Source organism: Oncorhynchus nerka, linkage group LG13, assembly GCF_034236695.1.
Source record: "Oncorhynchus nerka isolate Pitt River linkage group LG13, Oner_Uvic_2.0, whole genome shotgun sequence".
NCBI lineage: Eukaryota > Metazoa > Chordata > Actinopteri > Salmoniformes > Salmonidae > Oncorhynchus > Oncorhynchus nerka.
In genome coordinates this window covers 28693137-28710549 of record NC_088408.1, presented here as the reverse complement: position 1 = coordinate 28710549, position 17413 = coordinate 28693137, and the positions used below count along the sequence as shown (strand labels likewise).

The 17413-nt window shown below is 43.1% G+C and overlaps 1 protein-coding gene across 3 annotated transcripts in view; it reads right to left on the bottom strand.

The window, feature by feature from the left end:
- Positions 1-9077: 9077 nt before the first annotated feature.
- efr3bb (EFR3 homolog Bb (S. cerevisiae)) overlaps positions 9078-17413 on the bottom strand; it is a 66424-nt gene continuing 58088 nt past the window's right edge. For all 3 annotated transcript variants that reach the window (XM_029676400.2, XM_029676399.2, XM_029676401.2), the window contains 6 exons: positions 16950-17077; positions 16519-16610; positions 16389-16437; positions 16114-16220; positions 15897-15946; positions 9078-15110 (listed from right to left, as the gene is read on the bottom strand). In XM_029676400.2, the coding sequence (XP_029532260.1) occupies positions 15005-15110; positions 15897-15946; positions 16114-16220; positions 16389-16437; positions 16519-16610; positions 16950-17077 (532 nt within the window). In that variant the 3' untranslated portion in view covers positions 9078-15004. The remainder of the gene's footprint in view (positions 15111-15896; positions 15947-16113; positions 16221-16388; positions 16438-16518; positions 16611-16949; positions 17078-17413) is intronic.

Sequence of the window (17413 nt, the reverse complement as noted above, 5' to 3'; positions counted from 1 at the left end):
GTACCGGTACAGAGTCAATGTGGAGGCTATATACAGGGTGCACCGGCACAGAGTCAATGTGGAGGCTATATACAGGGTGCACCGGCACAGAGTCAATGTGGAGGCTATATACAGGGTGCACCGGCACAGAGTCAATGTGGAGGCTATATACAGGGTGCACCGGCACAGAGTCAATGTGGAGGCTATATACAGGGTGCACCGGCACAGAGTCAATGTGGAGGCTATATACAGGGGGTACCGGTACAGAGTCAATGTGGAGGCTATATACAGGGGGTACCGGTACAGAGTCAATGTGGAGGCTATATACAGGGGGTACCGGTACAGAGTCAATGTGGAGGCTATATACAGGGGGTACTGGTACAGAGTCAATGTGGAGGCTATATACAGGGGGTACCGGTACAGAGTCAATGTGGAGGCTATATACAGGGGTACCGGTACAGAGTCAATGTGGAGGCTATATACAGGGGTATCGGTACAGAGTCAATGTGGAGGCTATATACAGGGAGCACCGTACAGAGTCAATGTGGAGGCTATATACAGGGGCACCGGAGAGTCAATGTGGAGGCTATATACAGGGGGTACCGGTACAGAGTCAATGTGGAGGCTATATACAGGGGGTACCGGTACAGAGTCAATGTGGAGGCTATATACAGGGGGTACCGGTACAGAGTCAATGTGGAGGCTATATACAGGGGGTACCGGTACAGAGTCAATGTGGAGGCTATATACAGGGGTACCTGGTACAGAGTCAATGTGGAGGCTATATACAGGGGGTACCGGTACAGAGTCAATGTGGAGGCTATATACAGGGGGTACCGGTACAGAGTCAATGTGGAGGCTATATACAGGGGTACCGGTACAGAGTCAATGTGGAGGCTATATACAGGGGGTACCGGTACAGAGTCAATGTGGAGGCTATATACAGGGTGCACCGGCACAGAGTCAATGTGGAGGCTATATACAGGGGGTACCGGTACAGAGTCAATGTGGAGGCTATATACAGGGTGCACCGGCACAGAGTCAATGTGGAGGCTATATACAGGGGTACCGGTACAGAGTCAATGTGGAGGCTATATACAGGGGTACCGGTACAGAGTCAATGTGGAGGCTATATACAGGGTGTACCGGTACAGAGTCAATGTGGAGGCTATATACAGGGATACCGGTACAGAGTCAATGTGGAGGCTATATACAGGGGGTACCGGTACAGAGTCAATGTGGAGGCTATATACAGGGTGCACCGGCACAGAGTCAATGTGGAGGCTATATACAGGGTGCACCGGCACAGAGTCAATGTGGAGGCTATATACAGGGGGTACCGTCAGAGTCAATGTGGAGGCTATATACAGGGGTACCGGTACAGAGTCAATGTGGAGGCTATATACAGGGGTACCGGTACAGAGTCAATGTGGAGGCTATATACAGGGGTACCGGTACAGAGTCAATGTGGAGGCTATATACAGGGGGTACCGGTACAGAGTCAATGTGGAGGCTATATACAGGGGGTACCGGTACAGAGTCAATGTGGAGGCTATATACAGGGGTACCGGTACAGAGTCAATGTGGAGGCTATATACAGGGTGCACCGGCACAGAGTCAATGTGGAGGCTATATACAGGGTGCACCGGCACAGAGTCAATGTGGAGGCTATATACAGGGTGCACCGGCACAGAGTCAATGTGGAGGCTATATACAGGGTGCACCGGCACAGAGTCAATGTGGAGGCTATATACAGGGTGCACCGGCACAGAGTCAATGTGGAGGCTATATACAGGGTGCACCGGCACAGAGTCAATGTGCAGTCTATGCAATTGAGGTAATATGTACATGTAGGTAGAGTTAAAGTGACTATGCATTATAAACAGAGAGTAGCAGCAGCGTAAAAGAGGGGTCTGGGTAGCCCTTTGATTAGCTGTTCAGGAGTTGTATGGCTTGGGGGTAGAAGCTGTTACGAAGACTTTTGATCCTAGACTTGGCACTCTGGTATTGCTTGACGTGTGGTAGCAGAGAGAACAGTCTATGACTAGGGTGGCTGGAGTCTTTGACAACTTTTATGGCCTTCCTCTGACACCGCCTGGTATAGAGGTCCTGGATGGCAGGAAGCTTGGCCCCAGTGATGTACTAGGCCGCACGCACTACCTTCTGTAGTGCCTTGCGGTCGGAGGCCGAGCAGTTGCCATACCAGTCAGTGATGCAGCTGTAGAACCTTTTGAGGATCTGAGGACCCATGACAAATCTTTTCAGTCTCCTGAGGGGGAATAGGCTTTGTCGTGCCCTCTTCACGACTGTCTTGATGTGTTTGAACCACGATAGATTGTTGGTGATGTGGGCACCAAGGAACTTGAAGCTCTCAACCTGTTCCACTACAGCCCCGTCAATGAGAATGGGGGCATGCTCGGTCCTCCTTTACCTGTAGTCCACAATAATCTCCTTTGTCTTGATCACGTTGAGGGAGAGCTTGTTGTCCTGGCACGACACGGTCAGGTCTCTGACATCCTCCCTATAGGCTGTCTCGTCGTTGTCTGTGATCAGGCCTACCACTGTTGTGTCATCGGCAAACTTCATGATGGTGTTGGAGTCGTGCCTGGCCATGCAGTCATGAGTGAACAGGGACTACAGGAGGGGACTGAGCACGCACGCCTGAGAGGCCCCCATGTTGAGGATCAGCATGGCAGATGTGTTGTTCCCTACCCTTAATACCTGGGGGCGGCCCGTTAGGAAGTCCAGGATCCAGTTGTAGAGGGAGTTGTTTAGTCCCAGGGTCCTTAGCTTAGTGATGCGCTTTGAGGGCAATATGGTGTTGAACGCTGAGCTGTAGTCAATGAATAGCATTCTCACATAGGTGTTGTCCAGGTGGGAAAGGGCAGTGTGGAGTGTAATAGAGATTTCATCATCTGTGGATCTGTTGGGGCGGATGCAAATTGGAGTGGGTCTAGGGTTTCTGGGATAATGGTGTTGATGTGAGCCATGACCAGCCTTTCAAAGTAGTCATTTAGGCAGGTTACCTTAGTGTTCTTGGGCACAGGGAGTATGGTGGTCTGTATTACAGACTCAGTCAGGGACTGGTTGAAAATGTCAGTGAAGACACTTGCCAGTTGGTCAGCGCATGCTCGGAGTACATGTCCTGGTAAGCTGTCTGGCCCTGCGGCCTTGTAAATGTTGACCTGTTTAAAGGTCTTACTCACATCGGCTACGGAGAGCATGATCACACAGTCATCCGGAACAGCAAGTGCTCTCATGCATATTTCAGTGTTATTTGCCTCGAAGCGAGCATAGAAGTGATTTAGGTCGTCTGGTAGGTTTGTGTCACTGGGCAGCTCATGGCTGTACTTCCCTTTGTATTCTGTAATTGTTTGCAAGCCCTGCCACATCCGACGAGCGTTGGAGCCGGTGTAGTACAATTCAATCTTAGTCCTATATTGACGCTTTGGCTGTTTGATGGTTTTTCGAAGGGTATAGCAGGATTCCTTATAAGCTTCCGGGTTAAAGTCCTGCTCCGTGAAAGCGGCAGCACTACCCTTTAGTTCATTGTGGATGTTGCCTGTAATCCATAGCTTCTGGTTCGGGTTTGTATGTACACTGACTGTGGGGACGACGTCATGGATGCACTTATTGATGAAGCCAGTGACTGATGTGGTGTACTCCTCAATGCCATCGGTAGAATCCTGGAACATATTCCAGTCTGTGCTAGGAAAACAGTTCTGTAGCTGAGCATCTGCTTCATCTGACCACTTTCTTATTGACAGAGTCACTGGTGCTTCCTGCTTCAGTTTCTGCGTGTAAGCAGGAATCAGGAGTTTAGAATTATGGTCAGATTTGCCAAACAGAGGGCGAAGGAGAGCTTTGTACGCCTCTCTGTGTGTGGAGTAAAGGTGGTCGGTCTAGAGTTTTTCCCCCATCTAGTTACACATTTAACATGCTGGTAGAGATTAGGTAGAACGGATTTGAGTTTCCCTGCATCAAAGTCCCCGGCCACTAGGAGCGCCGCCTCTGGATGAGTGTTTTCCTGTTTGCTTATGGCCGTATACAGCTCATTAAGTGGGGTCTTAGTGCCAGCATCGGTCTGCAGTGGTATATAGACAGCTACAAAAAATATAGATGTAAACTCTCTTGGTAAATAGTGTGGTCTACAATTTCTCATGAGATACTTTACCTCAGGTGAGCAAAACCTCAAGACTTCCTTAGATTTCATGCACCAGCTGTTGTTTACGAACATACATAGGCTGCCGCCCCTTGTCTTACCAGAGGCCACTGTTCTATCCTGCTGAAAAATCTTAAAACCTGCAAGCTGTATGTTAATCATGTCGTCGTTCAGCCACGACTTGGTGAAACATAAGATATTACAGTCTTCAATGTCCCGTTGGTAGGATGTATGTGCTCGTAGTTCGTCTATTTTATTATCGATTGATTGTACGTTGGCTAATAGGATGGTAAAGGTAGTTTACTCTCTCGGCAACGGATCCTTACAGGGCACCAGGACCGTCATCCACAATATCTCCGTCTTTTCCTCCTGTCGGGCGTCAGGATGTAAATCCTTCCCGTCCGACACGTTGAAGAAGAAGAATTCCTCCAGTATGGGTTGAGTAATCGCTGCCCTGATATCAAGAAGCTCTTTTCGGTCATAAGACACAGTGGCAGAAACATTATGCACAAAATAAGTTACAAATAACGCAAAAAAACATACACAACAGCACAATTGGTTACAGGATGGTAAAATGGAAGCCATCTCATTTGCCGACATTATGCTCAGACTAACTAGATAGGCAATTCAAAACATAGTGCAGTTTGGCTGGTTCTCTCGCTAGTTAACTATTTAGCATGTATCAATGTCATTGTCATGTCCGATGTCCTAAAATAACTTTTTACTAGCACTCGTGTATATCTGCAAATGGCAGACACACAGTTGATACAGGTGCGCAGTTGATGAAAAAATGCTACATACGCTGGTTGTAAAGCAGTCTCTCCACTTCTCAAAATTTGCTAGGATTCTCCTTTAATCAATACTATGTAATTCTGACAAAGTAAAAAAAATACAAATCTTAGAATAGTCTAATTGACAAGTAACTCCTATGCTTTAAAGATCTATTGAATGAGGGAATTATTTTATAAACACAAAAAGTATTTGGTTGTAATTGTAATGCTGCAGGGTGTGCAGGCTTTTGATCTAGCCCTGCTCGAACACACCACATTGTAAAGAATCAGCTGCTCAACAGGACCTTGATAAGCTGACTGGTGACTTTGAGCAAGGTTGGATCAAAAGCCTGCCACCCTGGTTGTTTTCCAGATGGAAAGTTGACGGACGGTGTGTTTTATACAGTAGTCAATCAGTGCAGTATTGTACTTTGTGGGAGGTTAAATGCCTTGCTCGAGGTCACAACGGCAGGATATACTGTATAATACATGGGATCAGACACTAGCAGCCTTCCATTGTCAATACCAGTGATAATAATGAATGTTATTTTGGGAAGTGTTTCCTTGCATCATACAACACAATTTTCCATCACATTTTTGGCCCATGCTGTTACAGACTTTAAATTGGGAACAAGTGACTTGAGCTTTTGGACAAGCCCTGCATAAGTTTCCTGACCGGTAAAATTGAATGTTTTTTAAATGTTATGAGAACGGAAGTGAACATGTCGCCAGTTCTGGAAACATAAATGTTTTGGTTGCAGGGAAGTGTTTAAAACATGTTTTACTATGGTCTTCTGAAAGTTTTCCTGGGAGGTTTTATTAACGTTAAGGGAACAGAAATTATAAGGTTATTTGAAGGTAATTCTGAGAACATGTTTCAATAATACTTTTAATAACAGCTTCATTTAGGTTAACAGTTTTGAACTCCAAGCACATATACTGTAGGACACATGGGCTGCGTTTACACAGGCATCCCAATTCTGATATTTATTTCACTAATTGGTCTTATGACCAATCAGATCAGCTCTAAAAAAATATCTGATGTGAAAAGATCTGATGTGATTGGTCAAAAGACCAATTAGTTGAAAAAAGATCAGAATGGGCTGTCTGTATAAACGCGGCAAAGGAAATTAATTTGCTTAGGCATTAATCATGCAAAAACATGTATTTTTTTATTGTGGCATGGCATCAGTGAGGAAGTGAAGGAAACAAGCACTCAACACTCCACCCCTTTGCTATTATAACAGCCTCTACTCTTCTGGGAAGGCTTTCCACTAGATGGTGGAACATTGTTGCAGGGACTTGCTTCAATTTATCCACAAGAGCATTAGTGAAGTCTGGCACTGATGTTGGGCGATTAGGCCTGGCTCACAGTCAGCGTTCCAATTCATCCCAAAGGTGTTTGATGAGGTTGAGGTCATGGCTCTGTGCATGCCGGTCAAGTTCTTCCACAAAATCTTGACAAACCGTTTCTGTAAGGACTTCGCTTTGTGCACAGTGGCATTGAAATGCTGAAACAAGAAAGGGCTTTCCCCCAAACTGTTGCCACAGAATCGTCTTGACTGTCATTGTATGCTGCCGCGTTAAGATTTCCCTTCAATGGAACTAAGAGGCTCAGCCCAAAGCATGAAAAACAGTCCCAGACCATTATTCCTTCTCCACAAAACTTTACAGTTGGCAATATGCATTCGGGCAGGTAGCGTTCTCATGGTATCCGCCAAACCCAGATTCATCAGTCGGACTGCCAGATGGTGAAGCGTGATTCAATATGGCCGCGAGCTTTATACCATGCCAGTCAACGCTTGGCATTGTGCATGGTCATGCTTGTGTGCGGCAGCTCGGCCATGGAAGCCCATTTCATGAAGCTCCCGACAAACAGTTATTGTGCTGACGTTGCTTACAGAGGCAGTTTGGAACTCGGTAGTGAGTGTTGCATCCGAGGACAGACGACACACACAGTCAAGCACTCGGCAGTCCCGTTCTGAGCTTGTGTGGCCTACCACTTCGTGGCTGAGCCGTTGTTGCTCCTAGACGTTTCCACTTCACAATAACAGCACTTACAGTTGACCGGGGCAGCACTAGCAGGGCAGAAACTTGACAAACTGACATGTTGGAAAGGTGGCATCCTATGACAATGCTATGTTGAATGTCATGGAGTTCTTCAGTAAGGCTATTATACTGCCAATGTTTGTCTATGGAGATTGCATGGCTGTGTGTTCGATTTTATACACCTGTCAACAACGGGTGTTGCTGAAATAGCCAAATCCACTAATTTGAAGGGGTGTCAACATACACTATATATGCAAAAGTATTTTGTAAATAACATTCTTAAGACTGTCCTTTGAACTTTACTGTTTTCTTGTGGTTTTTATTGAACATTTGCTTAATGTTCTGAGAACATAACATTAAATAGAAACATGAAGTAACCTGCAGAAAACATTATGCCTGCAGAAAAAAAATCACACCTAAGAAACACATGGTTCTCAGAATGTTATGTGTAAGCCTCGCACCTAAGAAACATACGTATCTCAGAATGTTATGTGTAAGCCTCGCACCTAAGAAACATACGTATCTCAGAATGTTATGTGTAAGCCTCGCACCTAAGAAACATACGTATCTCAGAATGTTATGTGTAAGCCTCGCACCTAAGAAACATACGTATCTCAGAATGTTATGTGTAAGCCTCTCAGAATGTTATGTGTAAGCACCTAAGAAACATACGTATCTCAGAATGTTATGTGTAAGCCTCGCACCTAAGAAACATACGTATCTCAGAATGTTATGTGTAAGCCTCGCACCTAAGAAACATACGTATCTCAGAATGTTATGTGTAAGCCTCGCACCTAAGAAACATACGTATCTCAGAATGTTATGTGTAAGCCTCGCACCTAAGAAACATACGTATCTCAGAATGTTATGTGTAAGCCTCACACCTAAGAAACATATGGTTCTCAGAATGTTATGTGTAAGCCTCACACCTAAGAAACATATGGTTCTCAGAATGTTATGTGTAAGCCTCACACCTAAGAAACATACGTATCTCAGAATGTTATGTGTAAGTATCACACCTAAGAAACATATGGTTCTCAGAATGTTATGTGTAAGCCTCACACCTAAGAAACATACGTATCTCAGAATGTTATGTGTAAGCCTCACACCTAAGAAACATATGGTTCTCAGAATGTTATGTGTAAGCCTCACACCTAAGAAACATACGTATCTCAGAATGTTTTGTGTAAGCCTCACACCTAAGAAACATATGGTTCTCAGAATGTTATGTGTAAGCCTCACACCTAAGATAATTCATAGCGGAAACGTCTTTGGCTGGCATTACCACCAACTTGGCACAACTCAGGATCAGGAGTTTGAGGAAACCCCACCTCTGTCTTCTAAATAATGAACCCTGGTATAGTTTTATTTTTCAGAGAAAATTACAAAAAAAAATTATGCCAAAGACGTACCAGAATGGCTTTCCAATAGGTGTTGAGTGTTCCAATATTGCTTTCCATCAATGACTCCCAACCAAATTTACGGAGTAATTTTTACAAAAACAATAGATATATGTTGCCCTAAGAGTTGTGCCAAGTTGGTCAAATCTTATTCAAAATGATTCACCGCTGTAATGCTTGCTGAAAGGGATTCCACTAAATATATACTCTGGGGTGTGAAGACATACGCAATCGAGAAATTTGTTTTAATTTTTTAAAAGTTTAACATTCTCTATAATTGTTCTTTCACTTTGAAGATGTGAAGTAGGTTGTGTACATCAGAAGAAAAAAAATCTAATTTAACAAATGTTTTGATTTCATTTTAAGGCAGCAAAATGTGAAGACTGTGCTGCAAGAGTTGTGTAGACTTTCATCAGGCACTGTATCTCTCTTTTTCTCTGAAGCAGAGTACATTTTCACTAATGAGGTGAGAAGACCGTGTGCTGTACTGGTGGACAGTCTCTCATTCCTCAGAGACACATTCGTAATTATATTCTTAAATCCTTAGTCTTAAAAGTCATGCTTCACTCAGCTGTCAGATATACAGCAGGCTACCCAATAGAGCACTGTCCTACCCTCAGTGGGTATGGTAACACCCTTTAATGCTACAATATGCATTAGAGCTGCTGCCATCAGGATTACCTTTACAGATTCAGAAAGAAACACCATTCCAGCATATTTTGGCGACGCCAACATTCGTAAAGTTAATTTATTTGATAACCAATCAAATGACAATCAGGATGAAAAAAAAAACAGCTGAGCAGGACAAACATTCAGGATCAGGAGGATACAGTCAGTCAGTCAGTCAGTCAGTTAGTTAGTGCTGCACAGTAGTGTTTTAATAACAATACAAACATCACATACTGCAGTCTATCAAACTATGGGAGAGAGAACACCTCACCTATAGTCTGACAATCACACACAACCGCATGCTGTTGTATTGTGATGGAAAAACCTACGACTGTTTGAAACACTGTAGCCTATTATACATAAATAATTCAATTTCACCTGGAAAAGCTAGGTGAAATCACAGGGGGACATTCTACCACAGTCCAGTCTCACTTCTGAGATGAGCTTTACTCAGAGATAGATAGAGGACTTATCTTTGTATCTGTGGCATTGTAGCATCTGTGACAGCATGGGCAGCACCATTTTGAAGTAGTCAATTTTCTTCATGGTTGTCTGATCCCTCCTGATCACCTGGTTGGACATGACTCCAAGAGTCACCAAGAGGGATCCGCCAATGAATTTGGAAGTTCCACCCAGTTGACTACATTCAAATGGTGGAAGCCCTCAACGTCACTGCCAATGCTAAGACGGTCTCTTCTTTTACTAATTGGCAATGAACTATGCTGATTTCTACTACTACGTAGCTCTGTCTGTTAAAATGTTGCTGTATGTATACCAACTGTGTGGGCGTCCGACTGTATTTGACAATATGTCTACATCTTACGACATTGGTACTTCTACAACAGCCATACTACATACAGTTCAATTAAAAAGTATGTGTTTTTCTTATAATTTCAGCAATAAAGGTTTCTTTGAAACAGAACATCTTCAGTGCAATTGGCAAAGACAAACAAATGTTTCATGGAAATTTGATCAGGAAGAAACAGTAACATACATAAATTCAGCTAGATGGTCATTGAACTGTACGTAGCTACATCACTAGCATGCAAAGTCAGGTCCAGCACTCATCATAAGGCATTTTCTCCATGTACAAGCTGCCTCTGTCACTAGGGAATCCAGTTTAAAGTGCAAAGTTCACAGATTAGATAGTTTGACCTACAGCACTACAATGTAAAGAGCTACATTTACTATACAAGGAAAAGGAGATGAGTGGACAGAAAGGTGTAACAGATCTAATAAGCATTAGATTTACACCAAGCAGAACTGTTGTTGTTTAGTTCAAAAGAAATGTACCCACAAGAAAAAAACAAGTTTACTATAGAATACTACAGTACTTACTATACTACACAATGTAGTATCCCCCGATCATGTGTAGTACTTACTATAGAATATTGAAGTAGACTATAGTAAATACTACAGTATTATCCGCCAAAAAAACACTGTAGTGTTCATCTGTTACTGTGACTTGTTATTGGCTTCGTTGGAAGGATAGAGAGCTGCGTGATGCTGATTACATTGTTCTTCATGAGAAGGAGGAAGAGAAGTTAATGGACTGGGTTGTAAACTGGGTCTGATCATTAGTTTGGTCTGATGACTGAATAGACAAGCACACACGAATGCACGGACAAACACACACAATGACAAAGTTACTCAGTAAACATGAACCTTGTAAAAATTGAAACGTCACTGGCCAATCCGGTAAACTACTGGCATGGGTTGACTTGACAGAGACAATACATAGTAGAAACCAAACCTACAGAACACTACATAATGGGCAGTTGACACTAAATCACAATATGACATTTTGTCAGTGACAAACATCAACTGGTTATGACAGTGACACATATAGAGCACGCCCAGTTTACACGAGCACAGTTTACACGAGCACAGTTTACACTAGCACAGGAAGGAACGAGTCTCACAATGTCACGGGTACAGAAGGTGTCACAGCACCGTCCAGGTACAGAAGTCATTTCTTAAAATACAGAATATCTTCAGATGGGGCTATTCTATTTCAGCCTGGAAGGCCAGTCTGTTTCGGAGGTGGCTAAACTGGACTCTAGACTGCCTGATCTGGCTAGTTCAGAAAACCTCAAACCATCATAAGACTTATAATTATTGCCATTGTACTTTGTTTTGCGACAATCTGTAAGAGCATGAGCTGAAAGTACGAGCCCCAGACGAACCGGCAGAGACATTCTTAAGAAGCTACTTCTGTGACCAGTATCTACTGTCCAGTCCAGGCTCGTCTCTCTCCACTCACATACAAAGGGCAAACAATCATAACGATGACGTCATCAGTAGGGAAAGGATGAGGAGGATCTGATTTAATAACGTGGCACTATCATTGGTCTAAACACACTGACTCTAGTTGTAATAAAGGATAATAATGGCAGTATGATTACAGGGAGGGGGGTATGTTGCTAACTAGCTTTCCCTCCTGCAACATCTCTCTGGTGTATTACAGACGTTAAGATGTCTGAGGGAACTACACACTAGATCATCTCTAACGTCTCTGGTTTTAAAACGGCCTATGTGGCATCGATATGAGTCATAAACATTCATTCTAGTGTCAAAATCGATTACAAAGTGAAATAGGATAAAACCTAGTTTATGAAGTGAATAGGTCATGACTTCCTGAAGCGTTGGGTATGGATTAGGATCATGCCCACTAGCAGCCAGAACCTCCAGACAGTGAAACAGACCTGCCAATTACGCAGCGCCTCAGACTTGTTTACATAAGACAACCCGTCACCAATGTTATGTTGAAATAACCATTGGCCCTAAGCCCTTTAAGGACTGGCCACATGCGGATGTGTTTGCAAGTGTCTGCCACTTTTTTGGGGCAAAAGGAGAATTGAGATGATCTTATATCGCGCTTGTATCCCATCTGCAACTCAATTTTGAGTGACTTGATAAGCTGATTGTGGCCTGGTTGTGCTCAATACGCCTTCTAGCTACTACTTGCTAGCTTCATTGACAAACAGAGTTGTAATTTAGCTGGAAAGTGGGCACTGATAACAGCTTGCAGATGATGAAGTTGTAGACAAGTTATTGTTCTCAGAAATCAGTCCTGAGCGAGCAGCCAGACTTTCCCGACTCGATAAACTGTATGCAGTGCACAGACTAGTTTTTCATGCACATTTATTTACTTGAGATATACTGCACCAAACACCTTAGCTAGATCTAAAATTGCACGACTAAATTAATTACAGATGTTTTTGTTGATCTTAAATTAAATCTGACTATTTTGAAGAAGTGGCTGTGTTATTGTACAGTGACTCAGGAGGGACAAACAACAGTACCTGTCAGGGTACGATTAAGTGAACACAACACACCCACATCAATCCACACGCCTAAGACAACTCTCATTTGACTTCAGCCATGGCCACTGGCATTTCTTAATGAGCAATCGTCAAAATGAGGCTACATCAGGAAGTGCAATCGCACTTTAATATGTCTGAGGGAACTACTCCCTAGATCTTCATCACTCTCCTCCACTGCTCTCTGTCTGGCAGTAACTCTAAACATAATATTGCAGTCTCTTTACAGGCCATCCCTGTTCCAGACACAGTCCGTCCTGATTTGATGCCATGCTGGTTAGTTCTCAGTGGGCTATCTTATATATATATATATATATATACACATACACACTCTTAAACATATTAGTAGATATTTCCCTTAACTATGGCTAGTCAGTGCAATCTAAAATTATATTTATAGATCTATACACAAACAAAATTAACTAATTTACATCATGGTTATAGCTAGATATGTAATGTACTCTGTATACACGTACACAATCTTAATTTGACCCTGCTTCTCACAGCAGGAAAATAATCCAACAGCAACAGGAAATGTGAATTATGTGGATTATAATTATTGGACACTTTTGTAGGTGTTGATACATTTTTCGTTAGGTCAAATCAAGTCACATTTTTGAGTGGAAATTACAAACTTTAGAAGCCTTTTTAAACCTTGAATACACTACAATTACCATTTCCTGCGACAACCGAGAGATAAAATTAAGATAGCAGATCTGTATATGACAAATAATAAATGTGGTTTGATTAATTAGTCTATATGGGTCGTTCAACAAAATGAGCACCTTTTGAAATTGTGCATCAATATTCAATTTTAAAAGCCTGTTATAGTCAATGAAGTGCCCTTTATTATAGACCATATGGAGAACTAAATACATATTTTTGTATATGAATAAAGACTTGCTAAAGTGCCAAAATTCAGCATTTTGACATGTCCTTCCTTGCACCCTCTGACTTCCAGGAAGATTTTAACATACATAACCCCACAAAAGTTTTCACCATCAAAGCCCTTGTTGCTTTGACAAAGTCATTTCTGAAGATGATCATTTATTTCATGTGATTAGTGATTCATTTTAAGGTAAAAATCAACAACATGTTCCTCATTTTATGGTTAACCCTGTTATGTGAACTGAATATGGTGAAACTATTCCTTTGGGAAAAAAAAAAAACTTCAAGAAATGTTAACCATCTAATAGTAAATCGAGCAGGTGAGCTGGTTCCACTCTTTTTGGCCATTTTCTGGTGTTTTGTGGTGAAAACTGAGTGGGTCAAGGATAACACGTCAAGCCTGTGACCCATATGGACAGGCTAGAAATGTTTTAACAAATCCATGCAATTGCCCCTCCCTGTTGCACACAACAAGCTTACAATTCCCTTGTAATGGGATTTGTGGCTGATTTAAAATGAAATCGTCCATCCTGTTACTTTATTTGCCACTTAATAGGCACTTACTATATATAGTATTATTTGTATCTCTTACTCTTTACAACAATGTTAAAATGAGGTGAAATCAGAAGTTCCACATCTCAAAAGGCACCGTATTGATGGAACGACCCATATGCTTTGTGTTTGAGCATGTAAACATAACTGTACACTCTTCAGATCCTTAGTGGGAAAGCTATGACTGGTTTTATGAACGGTTGGACTGGTTGAATCTAGTTCTGCTGTCATCTGTAGGGCACTCTCACATTTCGGAGGACAGCACACACACGTCACACACTTTAACCTTTGCAGTCAAATCATGGATTACAATATACAACATTTAAAAAGCAAGGGGGTAAAAAATACAAAATTAAGATAATTTGGGTCAGCATCAAAAGCACACCCGGCTAACACGCAGCGACACAAAAGAATACTCTGGAGTTCTCACCCCAGAGACTTCAAATAAAAACCTAAAAAGACATGAAAAGCACCAAGCAAACACAATGCACCGTTGACTTAGAACTGAATGGTCTGAGCAGGGAGTGGGGATAGTGTTTCAGAAGTAGTCATCCCACTGAAAACTAAAACACTACATTACATAAATTTTTCATTACAGCTTCCATTGTCAGGTATTTAACGTTGTCCCTTTCCAGTACTGAAAAACAAAATAATTGCAATACAATAAAACTAATGAGAACATTTGATTTTGTTACATTTGGCAATTAGCCATTTTGTTGTTGGTGCACTTTGAGTAGTAATGCATCCAGTGAGGGATAAACTAGGACAAGGACTAGACACTAGTAATGGGCTCAAGGGTGGTGTTTAGAGTGGTGGGCATGCAGCAAGTTAATCAGGGGGAAAAGAAGGTTCAAACTGGGGATCACTATGTTCTCTCCTCCCTGTTCTATCCATCCTCAGTCCATCCATTGTTCTTCTCCACTGTCTTTCTGGCTACAGTCTAACCCAAGCCGGTGACAGTCATATGGGAATTTTTAGGATGGGGGGAGGGGTCGAGGAAAGGCTGAAGGGTCGATATCTCACACTGCTGCCTTTTTGTTTGTCTTTGTTTAGTCTGCGATCACAGTGCAAAAAACACATGGTCAGTAGCTCTTGACAGAATGAGAATGGGGAGCAGGTCACAGTGTCTGTAGTTGTTTTAACACCGAGGGCTGCTGTAGCTCCACACCCCCTGTTCCCCTCTCCTCCTAGGGTGACCCCTGACCTTTAGGGCTAGTAGACACAGAGGTCAGGGAACTTCATCTCGTAGACGGGCACCGAGCGGCTCTGGGTCTGGCCATAGCCTGATGAGATGGTGCCAGACGGGCTGGGAGGGGGTCTGGGGAGGGCAGAGAGAGAGAACATGGGGAAGGTGTTCTAAAACATTCCAAATTATGTTGCTCAAGTCATAGAGTGTGCCAGATATTTACCAGGACAGATTGGAGGGTACAATTATATCATACTAAGTGCCTACGGGAATCCTCTGTTCTTTTGGCATGTGGACTGGCATATATTACAGTGGTGAGAAGTATGTATGTGTTTATGTGGGTGGGGAGGGGGTGAAGCTATTCATTCCAATTTATGCTGTTCAAGTCATAGTGTGCCTACTTGTGCCCATACCAAGAGCCAAAATAACTTCAGAATGCACCTAACATTATGATATAATTGTACCCTCCAACCTGGCCTGTTAAAAATGTGCAGGTTAGCATTTATTCAGATGAGTAGTCTACCAGAGGCTGCACTGTAGTGTTCAATAGCTGGCACAGCCACCGTGCCAGCTTTAAACCTAACCCTAATACTTAGCCCTAACCTTCAATTAAGACCAAAAAGCACATTTACGATATAGCCAATTTTGAAACAGCTCAATTTTGCCTCCAGGGCGAGACCCTGCCAATAAACGCTAACCTCTGTTAAATATCTGGCTCCTGAGCAACACCATCCCCCCTCCACCCACACAAACACACTCATCATGTCTACAATGTACACTGAACACAATGAACTGAATGGTGAATGATAACTGAAGAAATGTACTGAGTGAGTGGATGTTTCTGAGCACTTCTAAAGTGGGAATTACATCATCATAGCTTATGTTTGGACTATTCTTTCTTTTCTTCTTGTTTCTTACCGGATTGTGATCTCAAAGATCTGATTGAGTTTGCTCTGCAGCAACGTGGCCTGTAAAGAACAAGCAGAGAAGAGCATCAGAGTCAGAAATAGAATGAAGCCACAAAAAAAATACAGAAGTAAGATAATGGATTGAAAAACTCAGTCATATTCAAATCATGCAACGGCAGAATTTAGGTTCTTTAAACATGGGGGTAGAATTATATATATTTTTTTACCCTGGCACCGCAGTGGGCAGCTATCTCCTCGAAGGGGGCCTTCTGGAACTTCTCCACCACCTGCCTCCTGCGCTCTCTCTCCTGCTCCTCCATCCCCACACTGTCCACTGAGGAGACACACACACTTCGGTATTGTTGTACTGCTGATACAATCACAATGTCCTTGGAGGGACCGATTGATAACGGTCCAATAGAACACTTTACTGTCAGCTAACTCAATATCCTGCTGCCTGACCAAATGACTCATGAGTGATATAGTGCTGATGGGTACTTACCAATGGCATTTTTCAGAGTTTCAAATGTGATCTCCTCTGCTGGAGTCCTCTGTAGAATAAGAGAGAGAGAGTGAGGGACAGAAGAGACGGGGGACATTTTTGGTGTGCATGTGTTTGTGTTTCTCCTTACCTCCTCTTTCTCTGGGCTGTTCCTAGACTCCACCTCCACCTGTAGTGAGATGGTCTCTCCAATGCTCTTCCTCTTGGACAGACGGTCCTCGTCTAGAGAGAACACAACAATTTAGCTGAAAAATGACCCATGATGAGTACAATGGCTTGGGATTAAAGAGGCAATCTGGGATTCAATCAACAACAAAGTGGTCACCCAGTGACGAAGGTACAGTACACACTATTAACTCAGTTGTCGAGGAGGTGCAATTCACCTCTTTTCTATTTCCATTCACTCTACAGGCATGGATCAAAACACAGGCTGCGTGCATTGCTGTTCCAAAGGTTAACCATTTCAGTTGGATTACTCCTCATCACCCATCCTTATTGAAGCTACTGATCTTAGTAAGAGTTGAGCACATGTTCTTGTGCATGTTGAAAGGTGTGTGTTACCTGTGAACTGAGGGATGTAGGGTGTGGCCAGCCTGTCTGTGTTGTAGCCGCTGCCCCCCAAGACTTCTGTGATCTTAGACTGCTGGAACAGAACATCCCCCTCCAACTTCTCCAGAGAGGCAGGGAGCCTGGGAGACGGGAAAGAAGAGACGGAGAGCGCAGAGACCGAAGACAAACGGTAAGAGAGATGGGGAAGAAGAGATGGGGAAGAAGAGAGATGAAAGAAGAGACGGAGAGCGCAGAGACCGAAGACAAACGGTAAGAGAGATGGGGAAGAAGAGAGATGAAAGAAGAGACGGAGAGCGCAGAGACCGAAGACAAACGGTAAGAGAGATGGGGAAGAAGAGAGATGAAAGAAGAGGGGGACCGGACAGTGACAGAAGACATGGAAAGACAGAAGGAAGATCAGAGAAGGAATAAACGGGAGGAAACTTCTCCATTTACTCCAGATCTTATCTACTCCA